This window comes from Notothenia rossii (assembly GCF_949606895.1).
Source record: "Notothenia rossii genome assembly, chromosome: 2".
Lineage (NCBI taxonomy): Eukaryota > Metazoa > Chordata > Actinopteri > Perciformes > Nototheniidae > Notothenia > Notothenia rossii.
This window is the reverse complement of record NC_136904.1, coordinates 18,723,477-18,739,414: the sequence shown is the minus strand read 5'-3', so window position 1 is coordinate 18,739,414 and position 15,938 is coordinate 18,723,477. Positions and strand designations below refer to the sequence as shown.

At 42.3% G+C, this 15,938-nt stretch overlaps 2 protein-coding genes across 3 annotated transcripts in view; one reads left to right on the top strand and one right to left on the bottom strand.

Annotated features, from left to right (window-relative positions):
* mrvi1 (murine retrovirus integration site 1 homolog) overlaps positions 1–3,966 on the bottom strand; it is a gene marked incomplete at its 5' end in the record, with an annotated part of 31,621 nt that extends 27,655 nt beyond the window's left edge. For both annotated transcript variants that reach the window (XM_079664578.1, XM_079664579.1), the window contains 10 exons: positions 464–514; positions 605–722; positions 1,475–1,633; positions 1,723–1,768; positions 1,851–1,909; positions 2,402–2,582; positions 2,672–2,779; positions 2,891–2,952; positions 3,365–3,386; positions 3,873–3,966. In XM_079664578.1, coding sequence (XP_079520704.1) covers positions 464–514; positions 605–722; positions 1,475–1,633; positions 1,723–1,768; positions 1,851–1,909; positions 2,402–2,582; positions 2,672–2,779; positions 2,891–2,952; positions 3,365–3,386; positions 3,873–3,966 — 900 coding nt within the window. The remainder of the gene's footprint in view (positions 1–463; positions 515–604; positions 723–1,474; positions 1,634–1,722; positions 1,769–1,850; positions 1,910–2,401; positions 2,583–2,671; positions 2,780–2,890; positions 2,953–3,364; positions 3,387–3,872) is intronic.
* Positions 3,951–14,071, top strand: ctr9 (CTR9 homolog, Paf1/RNA polymerase II complex component). Its single transcript, XM_079664580.1, has 22 exons — positions 3,951–4,090; positions 4,922–5,020; positions 5,218–5,457; positions 5,548–5,665; positions 5,744–5,833; positions 6,458–6,714; positions 6,808–6,915; positions 7,007–7,243; positions 7,365–7,583; positions 8,082–8,265; positions 8,363–8,451; positions 8,546–8,731; positions 8,895–8,982; positions 9,066–9,214; positions 9,310–9,426; positions 9,655–9,800; positions 9,922–9,993; positions 11,125–11,260; positions 11,389–11,532; positions 12,888–13,046; positions 13,140–13,252; positions 13,334–14,071. Exons 1-22 carry the CDS (start codon positions 4,046–4,048, stop codon positions 13,749–13,751), a joined length of 3,414 nt encoding a protein of 1,137 aa, XP_079520706.1. The 5' UTR covers positions 3,951–4,045; the 3' UTR covers positions 13,752–14,071.
* The last annotated feature ends 1,867 nt before the right edge of the window (positions 14,072–15,938 follow it).

The following is a 15,938-nucleotide window of genomic DNA, read 5'->3' as shown; positions in this document are numbered from 1 at the left end:
CGGCAATGAGCATTCATATCAAGAGCAAATCATCAGTAGAGTAGTAGTTAAGGTTAAGCTAGTAAACAGTTTATGGTTCCAGGGAATCAGCCTCACAAACAACCAGACATAGTTTTCTCATATCTCACTACCTTGGTTAAGAAAGCTCAGAAACAACTTCATTACTAGAGGAAACTCATGACGGCAAAGTCCCCCTGCCAAGTTAAAGTTAACTTGTAGAGCAGCAGTATAGAAAGCATCCTTACTGAGAAGATTACAAACTGGCGAGTATAGTACAAGGCCCAGGAGAGGAGTGCTCTGCAGCAGGTAACTAAAACCTCACAGATGATCATTATGTTAAAAGAAAATGTGGAGAATAACGGTCGACAATTGAAATGTTGCTGTGCAATCCTTTGTTGGCGAATAACAACGAAACAACTTCAAGGTGCTATACATTTTGGACGTACATTAGGATCTACGTTACCTTGTCTTCAAGCCTCCTGGTGTGAACCTTCAGGCATTCAATCTCATTGCTCTGAAAATGATCATAGATTCACATTCAAATATTTGCCATGAAAAATGTAACTGAGAAGGTCACTGGGAGATGGTTCATTGTGTCTCGTACCAGTTTGGTGCAGCTGCTCTGGGTGCGGCTGGCCCTCTCCTGAGCCTCTTTAAAGGCCCGGCGGGTCTCCTCCAGTTCTTCTGTCTGGGATCTGGCTCTCACTGCTGACCGCTGAGCACTACACACCACAAACAGAAACACATCACAGCTTATTGTTTTATTCACCTCTGCTCACAACCAAAACACCCAAATATACAAATATGAGTATGAACCGAGATTTTATACTGGTTTTGAACAAGTATTTAGTTATTGGAGAAGTCAAGTGTTGTAGTTCCTTTATAAGAAACTTTCTTTACATCGTTATTGTTTTGGTCTGGTTCTATAACATAATATTGTTTGGAAGCTTCACAAGTCAATACCAATATAAAATATAACAGGCCAGGGTATAAAAATACCATTTCATGTTTACGTTTTTTAAACTATGTGCACGACAGAAGAGATGGCCAGGCAGACACTGATCAAATCGTTTTTCGTCAATTTGCTGCAGTATAAATTGTTCACTTTATTTGTAGTAGATAATGATTTGATTTATTTTACTATTGATCTGCCAGTAGCTTAGAGAAATGTCACTCAAATGTGTCAGGTTTCTTCAAAATGTTGCCTTAAGTCTGAAATAAATGTATTATTGTGTATGTGGGACCTTTAATGTAAGACGTACATTTTTGTTCTCTGTTTTGTTACAGATGATAGTTAGTGTTACGGTTTATGAGGGAAGTATACACCATAAGGATTACAAGAAATAATGAAACTGAAGGGGACAATGATGTGCTTTGGTCAACATACACAGTTTAGTCCTACAAACTGTTACTGGAGTTAAATGAATGAAGAAAGTTCTTTAATTTAAAGAACATGAAAGTATTAATCCTTCACCTGGTCAGCTTTGCTCGCAGCTCAGTGACCTCCAGAGAGAGCTGCAGGTTCACGTCTTCACACTGAGCCACCGTCCTCAGCAGGCTGCTGTTCTGCTCATTCAGCTTTCTGTGAGCGTGCTTCAGTTCAGTCACTGTGCCCAACAGGTCTTTTCCATCACTGTAGCAACAAACAGTGCGTTGTGAAGAACGACAACACGTTGATTACAGGAGGTAACATGCAGAGATTAAAGAAGGGAGATAACAAACCATAGACACTGGTGGCTTTCTGGAGAGGCAGCGGAGAAATACAGTCCTGAAATAAAATCTGGTTTATTAAAAACATTTTTTAATGTGACTGGGTGTTTCTCAAAAGTGTGAACAAAATAACTGCCTACCATTTACAGGGACTTTAGAGAAGTCAGGCCAAGATACATGAGTGCTGTCCAAATCAGAACTGAAACACAGGAGGTTAGGTTACAGTTAGGGTTAGTTCCCACATAATACAACATGCTGATTAATAAAATATTAAATTAACAAAACACTTTTTATACAATAATTATCACTGACATTTTGCTAGAAAATGTGAGGGGAGGGGAGGGAAAGTCATTTCTGAGAAATAAGTAACACGGTGAACCCGAAATATAGACTTTAAAAATCCATCCATGTTGCACATTGTTATACAGCTGTTACATTGTTATATTCTCTGAAATGTTTTGCTCTTTGTGAAATGTATTGGTGATTTCATTTTACAACATGATGTAGATTATTAAGATTGTTATAAATATGACAGTAGTACAGATGCTTTTACGTCTTCTAGATTTTCAGGTATTTAATCCAAATGGAACACATTGAGAGGACAACGTTTACCAATGGCAAGGTTGTCAATTATTTTAAAGGTAGTTTCTAAATCCAGATTAAGTTATGAACCAGTTGATGAGTGTCTCACCTGTCCTGGCTGCACTGTGCGATCCACTCCCTCATGATGGAGTGAAAAGTCTCTCTGCTCACATGAGGGTCCTGACAGTCCGGGTCGAGTAGCCGCCGCAGGGCCGCCAGACGGTCCTGCTCCGGACTCTGAGTGGTCATGGTCTGCAGGTACTGTAGCATGGTGGAGGCCAACACCTCTCCTGATGATGAGAGGGACGCAGGAGCCATGATTCACAGTCATATGCTTATTTCAATGTCTTTTTGTTCAAATCAACACACTACTGTTTACCTGTTTGGGAGGTGTTACAGGCATTATACATGATGTCAAGGAGTTCATGTTCAGAGAATCCTCCTGTGTCATTATTGTCCTCGAGCACACCCCTTGTTCCACTGCCAGCTGATTTAAGATTAGTGAGCACATATTTATGCACAGAAGTATACATGTAAATAAAAATAATATTCTGTAAATATGTGTTTGATATAAGAACAAAGTAACTGCAACACTTACCATCATTGCCGTCAGACATCGTGCTTTTTTCTCCTGAATCCCTGGAGATGTTTCTACATGACCTGATTTTATAATGAAAATCAAATGTTTTACATATCTCTACTTTCATTGTTAGGTCAAAAAGCAATAAACCCAGAGTAGAATTTTTTTTTTAATTGAAACAGACAATGACTACTCTCCAGATCTGACTGCTTTGCATGTTTACATGGACGCAGTGCGTGTCATCCTACAATGACATTGAAAAATGTGACGTTTATTAGCTCCCAAAAAGCCATTATTTGATTGACTAACATGTTTTCAAGAAGAGCACAACACTAATATCCAATGCTAACAATGTATATTGCATAGTTAATACAAATTAGATGACATGGTTAAATCATGTCTGTATTTACATTTTAGCTCACTGCTTTTGTTTATTATATAACAAGCCATGAACATTTCAATTTAAATAGAGAAACAAAGATCAAATGTTACCTCTTAGTCCGGGACAGCTCTTCTGAAAAGAAAATAAGATGGTAAAATTCTAAATCAGGAGGTGAAATTTCATTATGTTTTCCTTTGACTCACTGTGATGTTTACACAAGAAGTCTCCAAGATGCCCATATGCTTGTTTCCACTGCTTCACATCAAAACCAGCTGACATCCCCCCCATCACCCTCTCTCCCAATCATCCTCCCCCACCTCACCTCATCCCTGTAGTCTGTAACAATAAAGCAGTGTAATATATTTATATTAAGCTTAACCAGTTTAACATAACAAAATGCAGCCTGCAAAACATTTCTACCAGATTTTGAAAATGGGAGTACATTTTGTACATTTTCTGCTGCTGAAACTTTGAGCTACAAATTCATAGAGAATCTGTTCGGTTTTCAACAAACTCACTAAAGTAATCCTGGAGATGCTGTATATACTTACATAAACATATGTTATCTCTTAGTAATTTTCTTAACCGTGTTTTCAGGAAAAGACAACATGTATTCACCTCCAGGAGGAACACTCTTTGTATCCCCATCAACTTGCCCGGACACCATTTTCGTTGCACCGTGTGTTTCCTGTCGGAAGCATGAAGTAGCCATCAACAGACAACGGGCTGTTGGAGATTTTGTATATATTTTGTAATCATTCTGACTCAAAGTGGATATCACTGTGGCCAAGATGTCTCGGGGATCCATCGAAATCCCTTTACGGGACACCGATGAGGTAAAACTCGGCTCAACTTGATGTATTTTGTTTGTTGACTAAGTGAACCTCGCTGCACTGCTAGCCTTTAATGCTAACTCTGGCTAGCTTTAGCTGCAGCGGGAATATAAATCCCATAGTGAGATATTAAGGTATCTGGGAGTTAACCCGAATCTTAGATGCCAGTGATTTTTTTGTTTTTGTTTTGCTGCAGGTACAAAAGTAACGAAACATTACTTCATTAAACTATATTACTGTCAGCAGAAATATGAGCTTAGACTCTTATGCAAGTTGTGAGCTCAGTTGTTTTGATGTTTTCTGCCACTGTCCTTCTCAATTAAACAATTCACATTTAATCCAAAAGCTAATTTTAAATGATTTAAAAATAAATAAAAACGTTCAATGAGTTTCCATATCTGATCAAGAGCTATTTGGTATTTTAACATGCAACAGCATCAGTCAGTATCCTAACTCTCCATTGCACCCATACTCTGTGTTATTAAAGTTATCTATATCAAATGAAACATGTTGGATGTTTATTAATAATATAAGTTGTTGCAATCATTAAAGTATAAATAATGTTTTGAATGCCAGACTGAGGTGTGTGCTGCTGTTGAGTTGCATTGATGTTGACAAATTGACAAAACATCTATCAAATCATTAGAACCGATGGTGCAAGGATAATACTGATGACATGTTAGCCTATCCAGTGAATTAAATACCTTTTTATAAAACATGGTGTTAATGAAAAGGTCATGTCATAATGCACTAAATGTACTAATGGGCATGCATATTGAGGTTGAATTTTGTCAGACATTGAGGCTCAGTGATTCAATACATTGTATCTTGCAGGTCATCGAGCTTGACTTTGACCAGCTGCCCGAAGGAGACGAGGTCATCAGTATCCTGAAGCAGGAGCACACACAGCTGCACATCTGGATCGCTCTGGCGGTGAGTCGATGAAGCTACCAAAGACTTTATATATTGATATTATGTAGTCGTAACATAGCTGTTTGTTAGCTTGGTGATTAAATTGAACACAACACCGGTATCAAGTCAAATTCCTCGTATGTGTGAACCTTCCTGGCAATAAACCCGTTTCTGAGGTAACAAACTAACATGTATCACATTACTCTGTCTTTTTACAGTTGGAGTACTTCAAGCAGGGCAAAACTGAGGATTTTGTCAAGCTTTTAGAGGCAGCTCGTATCGATGGAAACCTTGACTACAGAGACCATGAGAAGGACCAGATGACCTGTCTGGACACATTGGCAGCTTATTATGTCCAGCAAGCGCGTAAAGAGAAAAACAAAGATGCCAAGAAAGAGCTCATCACGCAGGCCACGCTGCTGTACACGATGGCAGACAAGATCATCATGTATGATCAGGTCAGGAAAAAATAGATGATGAGAGAAAAATACTACTGTCCACCTAATTTTGCATTTCAAGTAATCATAACATGCTGTTTAATCATTTAGAACCATTTGTTGGGACGAGCCTGTTTCTGCCTGCTGGAAGGAGACAAGATGGACCAGGCCGACGCTCAGTTCCACTTCGTCCTCAACCAGTCCACCAACAACATCCCTGCTTTGCTTGGTAAGATAATTAAGAAAATAAGACATTAATCTTAAGCACAGTGATTTTTCTACTGAAATAATGGTTGTTGTTCAACAGGTAAGGCCTGCATCTCCTTCAATAAAAAGGACTTCAGAGGAGCACTGGCTTACTACAAAAAGGCTCTGCGTACAAACCCCGGCTGCCCAGGTACACACGCGCTACCTCTATCGTCTTTAAAACAGAGCCATGTATTTACTTCATCATCATTATTAGTCTGAGTCTGCACGATTCCAGATATCATTATCTGAGTTGTTTGACTCGGACAAAGGTCCCTATAATTTGGATGTATAGAGCTGTGAGAAAAGTACTTTATGTTCTGAGGAATTATATTTTACATTTTAAATGTACCTCTATGATCAGATAGAGTTTAGAAATATAAACATTGAACTTATCTGTAAATCAAGGTAAATTATGATCAATATCTAAAAACACATAGTTGAAATAAATAGAGTAAAACAGGACTGGAATTCACTTTTGAATCCATACCAAAATGAACTGTTATTTTTTTGTCCCCAATGAAATCTAAGAAAATACCAAAATGTCCAGCAAGTCAACATCACACATTTAAACAACCACAAATATAAATGTTACATGTTTATGAAATGGTGAAATGGCTTTTTGCATAACCGCCAACAACTATAAGTATTTATTGGCTAATATATCAGCCAGGCTCTATTTCATGCTACTCCTATTAAAACAGTTCTCATACTCGAGTTGTGTTACAGATGTTTCTTCGTCTATCTTTTCTCTTATTCCCTTGTCTCTGTCCAGCCGAGGTAAGACTTGGAATGGGACACTGTTTTGTGAAGCTCAGCAAACTGGAGAAGGCTCGTTTGGCGTTTGGTCGAGCCCTGGAGCTGAACTCAAAATGTGTGGGAGCCCTCGTTGGTTTGGCGGTTTTAGAGCTCAACAGCAAGGAGCCCGATTCCATCAAGAACGGCGTGCAGCTCCTATCGCGCGCCTACACCATCGACCCCAGCAACCCCATGGTGCTCAACCACCTGGCCAACCACTTTTTCTTCAAAAAGGTAGTCAATAGTTTGATTCGTCATTGAAATACGGACACAGTTCTTTACGTTTGTGTTATAAACTGTTATTCACACCTGTGTGTTTTCTATCAGGATTACAGTAAAGTGCAGCATCTGGCTCTTCACGCTTTCCACAACACAGAGGTGGAGGCCATGCAGGCTGAGAGCTGCTACCAGTTAGCTCGCTCCTTCCACGTTCAGGTACGTTTCTAACTGATACGGACGCAGCTTACTGTGTATCCACCGTGTTGTCGCTGTATGTCTCTGATGTCTCTACTCTCTTTCTCTTCAGGAGGACTATGACCAAGCGTTTCAGTATTACTACCAAGCCACTCAGTTTGCCTCGTCCACCTTTGTGTTGCCCTTCTTTGGCCTGGGACAGATGTATGTATATCGAAGAGACAAGGAGAATGCTGCGCAGTGCTTCGAAAAGGTTTTGAAGGCCTACCCCAACAACTATGAAACTATGAAGATCCTTGGGTCTCTCTACGCGACATCTGACGATCAGGACAAAAGAGACATCGCCAAAGTACGTTAGCATATTTGATAGTTTTTGTAATATAGCAGCTTATTAAGACATTACATTACACTAGTATCTCGGAAATGTGTCTGGAATCAGCTCTAAAAGTGTCACTGTCTCTGTTCACTAGGGTCATTTGAAGAAGGTGACGGAGCAGTACCCAGACGACGTGGAGGCGTGGATCGAGCTGGCTCAGATCCTGGAGCAGACCGACATTCAGGGAGCGCTGTCTGCGTACGGCACGGCCACCCGCATCCTGCAGGAGAAGGTGCAGGCCGACGTGCCGCCCGAGATCCTCAACAACCTCGGGGCTCTTCACTTCAGACTGGGAAACCTCGGAGAAGCAAAGGTAGCTGTCGATATATTGATTGATTGATTGATTTTATTTCGAACAAGTAAAATTACAAAAACAAAACAAATGTTGCAGTGCATAGTCATGTAAAACAAATCAAAACATAGAAATGACTAAACCAAAAAATGACATTTACAACAACAACAACAACAGCATTATCAACATAAACAGTGCCACATCTAATAGGAGTAGTAGTATAAGTATAAAAGAAGTATAATTTATTTAATCCCACCCCCTTGTCCCTAAATGTTTTTTTTTTATAATTTGTAATCTGCAATAATTATATTATATATATATATTATTTTTATGCATTATTATTGATATTATTAGTATATACAGCACAGCTTATAACATGACACTGTAAAAAAGCTTCATTATTGATTGAATGAACTGTACATCCATGGGTCCATGACTATAAAGTGTGCAAAACAGTGTCTTTTTTTAGCAAAGACAACAGTGGTATTTAAAGCATGGGTCATCTCTTCCCTCCTACAGAAATACTTTCTCGCATCTCTGGAGCGGGCCAAGGCTGAGGGGGAGCACGACGAGCATTACTACAACGCTATTTCTGTCACCACCTCCTACAATCTGGCCCGCCTGTATGAGGCAATGAATGAATTCCACGAGGCTGAGAAACTCTACAAAAACATCCTAAGAGAGCATCCTAACTACGTGGACTGTAAGCATCATGAGCAACATCATACGGTGAAGTGAGGGCAAGAAATAAAAAAAGTGTTTGTACTCACTGAAGGATTGTCTGAATTTCTGTTCCTCAGGTTATTTGCGTCTCGGCGCGATGGCTCGCGACAAAGGCAACTTCTATGAAGCCTCTGATTGGTTCAAAGAGGCCCTGCAGATCAATCAGGTACTTTTGTTTCGCCTGTCGTGTTGATATCATAACAGAATTCTATCAAATGTGTGTCCAACTCTTTTCAACATGATCCTGATGTTTGCTGCAGGATCACCCCGATGCCTGGTCCCTGATAGGGAACCTTCACTTGGCCAAACAGGAATGGGGTCCGGGTCAGAAGAAGTTTGAGCGTATTCTGAAGCAGCCGTCCACTCAGAACGACACCTACTCCATGCTGGCTCTGGGAAACGTGTGGCTGCAGACCCTGCACCAGCCCACCAAAGACCGGGAGAAGGTGCAGATTTGTTCCATTATGGCCTCACTTCTAAAATGTTTCAAGTCATTTCTGATGTGTGGGAAGAGGTGGGATGTATCTATGACAAAACACTTAATTGTGTGTGTGTGAAGAGGAATTATGGATCCCCAAATTGAGTAATTGTGTTTTTTTGTCTTGACAGGAAAAGAGACACCAGGACCGAGCCCTGGCCATATACAAGCAAGTCCTCCGAAATGACTCTAAAAACCTCTACGCTGCCAATGGCATCGGTGCGTTTCGCTTTACATTCTAATTATTGTGGTTGTTAAACTGTATATGTAGGACGTAGCTAACATACAAACCTCGTGTCCAGGTGCCGTCCTCGCTCACAAGGGCTTCTTCAGAGAGGCTCGTGACGTGTTTGCGCAGGTGAGGGAGGCCACAGCTGACATCAGTGACGTGTGGCTGAATCTGGCTCACATCTATGTGGAACAGAAGCAGTACATCAGCGCTGTGCAGATGGTAAGGGCCTCACTTGTGATTATTTTCACAAAATGATTAGCTTTTTTTTTACAGGTTTTGGTCAGTCCATTTGACCATTTGACTCTGCTCCACAGTACGAGAACTGCCTGAAGAAGTTTTTCAAGTATCAGAACACAGAGGTGCTGCTGTACCTTGCGAGGGCGCTCTTCAAATGTGGGAAGCTCCAAGAGTGCAAGCAGATGCTCCTGAAGGTAACATGAAGAAAAACAATGCAGTGTAGATGAAATTATTTTTGCTTCTTTCTTGTACACTGACACTTTTAGATGCAACACTTGGCAAGGAATTGGGTTTCTCCGATGGCAGTTTGTGTTTTTAAGGCGAGGAGAACAGGGAAAATGAAGGATTTGATGAAAATCCTTCATCTTGTCCTACATCATGAGGGGAGTATAACTTTGTTTCCCTGATTTTTCTCCAACCAGGCCCGCCACGTGGCGCCCAGCGACACGGTGCTGATGTTCAACGTGGCGCTGGTGCTCCAGAGGCTGGCCACGCTCGTGCTGAAAGACGAGAAGAGCAACCTGAAGGCTGTGCTCAGCGCTGTCAAAGAGCTGGAACTGGCTCACAGGTATTAGACTTGATTTATGCCCCTCCCCCTCTAGTCGGATCCTCTGGCTGTTCTGTGTGTAATCCTGCAATTTGATCATCTCCTCCTCCTCCTCCTCCTCCTCCTCCTCCTCCGCTCTCAGGTATTTCAGTTACCTCTGCAAGGCTGGCGACAAGATGAGGTTTGACCTCGCTCTCGCTTCCTCTGAAGCCAGGTCAGTCTCATTTCATTCTGTTCAGTGTGTATACATGCAGGAGCTTTTATTTTTTATTTTTAAGGAACATTACAATTATTTCTGAAAGCTACAATTGTTTATGTAATAATATGAAGACTTGTTTATTTGTATTTGATCTAGTTCCGATTTCTCCACCCATATAGACCATATATTTGACCCGCTCTATCGAAATCAGTCGGAAGTCACAACGGCTCATTTAAAAAATAAACGTGGATTTGCGGGGGAAAAAAAGTATTTCGGGGTTCGGGTGTTTTTGTTTGATTTTAAATAAACAACGTCTTGGCTTTCAGAATATGAGACTTTTATTTCCAAAATCACACGAGAAATACATTTGTGAAGCTTGTAAAGGGAAGATGACAGCTCTCACTGCCACTCTGCTGTTCCGCTGCGCTGCTCCCCCTCCCTCCGCTGAAATTATGAATGTAAGGCGTATAGTATCATAGATAACACGGCAGGGTCTGTTACAGTTTGTTTTCAACCGATTTCAATCAAAAAAAGTCTTGACTTTCAGAATATTAAACTTGTTTCGGAAAATTCAGATAATAAATACAACTTTGAAGCTTGTGACGGCATAATTACAAGCGGAGAACGGAGTAACTTGACGTCACAGCAGGCAGAACAACAGCCGGGGTTTCTCGTGAGGGTTTTCCCCGGGAAACAAACACAACACACATAAACGGAAAAATACACAAACACTCGAGAGCTTCTCCCAGACCAGTAATCCAAACTAAAATATTTTCCCTCCGTAGTATTTTGATAATTTGCTCCGCTAATAACCAATCAGATCGATGGATTCCAGAGAAGAGAAAACTTTGAAGGCCTTTTTCTCAAAATGATGACTCTGTGACGGTCATTATATAATGTGACATATTTTACTTAATATTTGGAGTACAACAACAATCCTGATATCATTAGAAAGCTAGAAATCTCCTCTTTCCAACAGTGTATACGACTCAAAATGTGTCTTCGGGTCAATGCGACTGATTTCGATGGAGCAGGTCACATAGATGTGTTTGGTTTTTGTTCAGTACATATGCAGTTTAAGCCTTACCGATACATGTTTTTTGTTTATTTGAAACCTTTCACGCTGTGTGTGTTGTGGGATTGCAGGCAGTGCTCTGATCTGCTCAGTCAGGCTCAATATCACGTGGCGAGAGCCAGGAAGCAGGATGAGGAGGAGAAGGAGCTTCGTGCCAAACAAGAACAGGAGAGGGACATACTTCGTCAGCAGATGATGAAAGAACGGGTACTTATGGAGCTACCTTTCTAAAACTTTTTTGTAGAAACTGAACATGGCTAGGTTCTTCTATTACATTTATAGGTACAATCAAGCACTTATTAATTGGTTGACTTGTCACCCTCAAACCTTGTTAGACGGATAGGCGCAACAAACAGGTGGAGGAACAGAAGAAGCTGTTGGAGCAGAGAGCTTTGTACGTGGAGAAGACCAAGGGCCTGCTCAGCTTTGCAGAGGGGTCAAAGGAAATGGGCAAAGAAAAGAGGAAGGGCGGTGGACGTGTGAGTATTTCTGCATTAACAACAAACTATTATCTATCACAGTGCATGACATTAAGGATTTTGGGAGATGGCCCTGTGGGACATCTAAGCTAATTTACAGATGGCCCTGAGCCCAATAGAGATTGCCCTGAAAAATGCGCGCGGACGAAATGGCACGAAGGGTTTGGGGGGCCTCCCCCTAGAACATTTAGATTTTTGCAGGTCTTAGATCTATGCTGTCTGGTGCATTCTCTAGACTGAATTATAAGATGAACCAGCACACTATTATATTGTACAATTTCAATTTTATTCTTCATTTCACTTGTTTGTTTGCTCTTGTTTGTGTTTGCTCTCTTGCATGCCCTGCATAGCTATACGAAATACTTAAGTTTTTGGTCAAGACACTTTCCATCTGATGAAGGCAAATGCCTTCCCAGATGTAAAAAAGTAGAAAACATTACATTCAGTTGTAACTGCCAAAACAAACATTATTTACACTATTATGGCATCTGTTAAAAATGTTTGTAATGTTATCTACTGTAAGTTGGTTGAACGAATGCCTCCTCATCCGGAAGCTGACCGAGCAGAACCGAGCAGCAGTCGAGAGGAGCCGAGCGCATCCGCGAAGCACACAAAATGGCGACGTCAGAGTTCCCGTTAGCCGGCAAATCTAAATCTCTCCGGTCAAAATAATTTCCCTTTACAATACCGCTTCAGTTGCGCCACTTATGTGACAGACAAGAATAGTCCATTCTAATGTCTAACACTTAATGTGGAGAAAGAGATGTGCTGTATGGGTTGATTGTGCGTTGATCTGTTGGTAATGCCTCGGGGTTCCGGTGGGCATGTAAACAAATGCATAATGCTGCGCTATACTTTGTGGCCTCACCCAGTTGCATAGCGACACTTATTGTTTAGGTCACGGTGTCTTTTAATAAGCAGGTAGTCATATCATTAGCTAAAACTAGCTAGATCTGATCAATATGGACATAACGCGAGTGAAGTCTAATCTGACGGGAGAGAGAGATCAGCTGCTGCTGACGAGTCGACACGCAGCACTGCATGATCACATGCAGCGGTGAGCGGAACAAAACACACACTTCAGGTTAGAATATCACTCGTAGCTATTTTAATTACCTCTCAAACTACCGTAACTAGTTATAGATATGTTTAGTTTTACTGTCGGGTCACTCATTACTGGATCCGCGAGCTGCATGATACTGGCATAATAGTTTGCCCGATCGGGCAACCAGCAGGTGAGGCTTCATTGCCCGAGCTAAATACTAGATGGCCCCGGGCCCCAGTCCTTAATGTCGAGCCCTGATCAGAACACAGCGTGGAGAACACACTTCATATTTGTTTTTTTACTTTCTAAGCGCAAGAAAGGCGACATTGATGAGTTTGTCAACGATGACTCTGACGAGGAGAAGGAACTGAGGAAGAAGAAGAGGAGAAAGGGCGGCAGTGATGATGAGGAGGGAGGATCGCGGCCCAAGAGGCAGCGTAAACCCAAAGAGCGCAAGAGGATGGACAGGGTACCTTGAGTTTTCCTTCTGTTTTTCCTTCTTGAAATAAGTTTTTTGTCCTTATTTCCTACACATTTAACATTTTGATTATTTATTTTTTAGTCCCAGCCTGAGCGCCTACCACCGTCTCTCAAAGGAAAGATCAAGTCCAAGGCGATGATCTCCTCTTCTGATTCTTCTTCAGATGAAGATGGGCTGAAGATAGCTGAAGAGAAGTAAAAAAAAAAAAAAGAACTGACACGTAAGCAATTGTGTGAATCAACAGGGAACTAATGAGTGCTTTTCCTCCCCTACAGACAACAAAAAGACAGTGGTTCAGGGTCTGATGACGATGGCGGCCACAAGAAGCGCATTGCGTCTGAGAGCGAGTCAGATGGAGGTAAGAACCGCTCGGGCAGTGAGGCGGGCAGCCCCCGGCGCTCTGCGGACAGCCCCCGGCGCTCTGCGGACAGCCCCCGGCGCTCTGCGGGGTCCGATGACTCTGGCAGTGACCGTCCGGTGAAGAAGAGGAGGGTGCAGCGACAGTCTGACTCCGAGCAGTCTGACATTGAGAGCAAGAAGAGTCGGTCGGGATCGGAAGACGAGTCCCGGCCCGCTTCGCCCGCCGCAGTGTCGGAGCGAGGATCTGAGGCGGGGTCCGACAACGAGGGCTCCCCCCGCCGCTCCAACAACGCCTCTGAACGGGAAGCCTCCAACAATGACGACAGCGATTAAATCTTCCTCAAATAAAACTCTTGAAATCTGCATTTTTAAATTTCTATTATGAGCAGGGATTTCTGTCTGTGCGATATCTGGGAGAATTAGCCTAGACAAGTTTAGTTTTTGTTGGCAAAGCTTCTGGTGTATTCCTAACGTCCTGTCAGAATTCTGTTTGAACAGTTGCTGTGTTTTGTTAAAGAGGTTTTGTTAAAGAAAGATGAAATCATTTGAAAGGAAATAAAAGGAGTAAATGCCTATTTTCTATGTCATATGGTCGGACAACACCAAAAATGGGAAGATGCTTCAACAAAATGTCAAATAAATATAAAAAACAAGCATTGTGTGAGATGTGGGTTGATAGATTCTGCTCCTGTATGTTCCACTACACAAACATAGGACCAAAATATAGATAGTGTTGAATATTTTGTGATTTTTTATTAAAGCAGGATTCTTATTGAGTAAGGTATTTATAAAAATTCAAGTGAGTTGGAAGTAAAATAAGTCATATCTGGTGGGCAGATGAATTCTATCATCTTTATCCCCATTTCCATGATGTTTTTCCCTTAAGGGGGTAGGAGTTCGCCCGCAACCGTACACTCACAGTTGGTGGGCTTGGTGACCAACTTCTCGCTTGGTTACGTGCAAAACGGAGTGGAGGTGGGTAGGGAGAGTGTAAGGGTCGGTTTGGAAATGGGCGATAGTTCCTTAACTTAGGACATGTTGATAATTTCTCCTACAGCCAATATTACCCAAAAGCTGATAGAACATTTGATTTCATTCTGCAACTACTCGACCGTTGCAATTAGCTCTTATATAATTTAAACCAAAGTTGTGTGTACTTTTATACAAGCAATATAGCATGTTCTGAAATTGAAACTATGATATGGGTTTAGTGATAAGATAGTAGAGATAAGTTTGGACTTTATTCATCCCGAAGGAAATTGTTGTGCCAGTTAAAAAAATACAATAATAAAACTGTACACTAACAGTGCAGTAAAAAGAGCAATGCAATAACTACAGGAAACTATAGGTTACTTACCTAACCCCAGTTCTCAGAGTAACATGTAGTGAGATGTCTCACTATGGGATGCGCCTCGTCGCGGAGCAAACAAGCATCAATCTCATTACGCCAATCCTGATTGGCTGGTGATCTTGACGTCAGCGTCAGGGAATCCACCCCCTATAAGTAGCTTGCGTTAGCCTACGTCTCATGCGTCATTCAAAATAAGCACCTCTTCTCACTTCACCATAGCAAGGAGGGCCGTCTGGTGAGACATCTCACTACATATTACTCTGAGAACAGGGGTTACGTAAGTAACCTATAGTTCTCATTCATAGCACTCCGTTCGATGTCTCACTATGGGATATTGTAGCTCCCGTATTGCCAGACGAGCTTATCTCGAAATTCACCAAACCAACCGGAACTTAACAGGTAGAGCTCTGACTCAACAAGGGGCCCAGCACTGCTCGGGCCACACTAGGAGCAGAGACGTCTAGCCTGTAAAAGCGGACAAAAGTGAGCGGCGAGGACCAGCTCGCTGCTGCACAAATGTCTTGAATGGAAACACCCTTGAACAAAGCCCAGGATGTAGCCAGACCACGAGTCGAATGAGCATGAAGACCCGAAGGTGCCTGCAAAGCCTGACTCGTATAGGCCAAAGCAATTGCCTCCACAATCCAGTGGGAGAGCCGTTGCTTAGTAACGGGCTTGCCCTTCTGAGGGTTAGCCCGGGACACAAAGAGTTGGTCCATCCATCCATCCATCCATCTTCTCCCGCTTATCCGTGGTCGGGTCGCGGAGGTAGCAGTTCCAGCAGAGAGCCCCAAACTTTATTTTCCCTGGCCACATCAACCAGCTCTGACTGGGGGATCCCAAGGCGCTCCCAGGCCAGCGAAGAGATATAATCCCTCCATCTGGTTCTAGGTCTACCCCTTGGTCTCTTCCCAGCTGGACGTGCCTGGAACACCTCCCTAGGGAGGCGCCCAGGTGGCATCCTAACTAGGTGCCCGAACCACCTCAACTGGCTCCTTTCGACGCGAAGGAGGAGCGGTTTAACTCCGAGTCCCTCCCGGATGACCGAACTTCTCACCTTATCCCCAAGGGAGACACCAGCCACCCTGCGGAGAAAACCCATCTCGGCCGCTTGTACCCGCGATCTCGTTCTTTCGGTCATGACCCATCCTTCATGACCATAGGTGAGG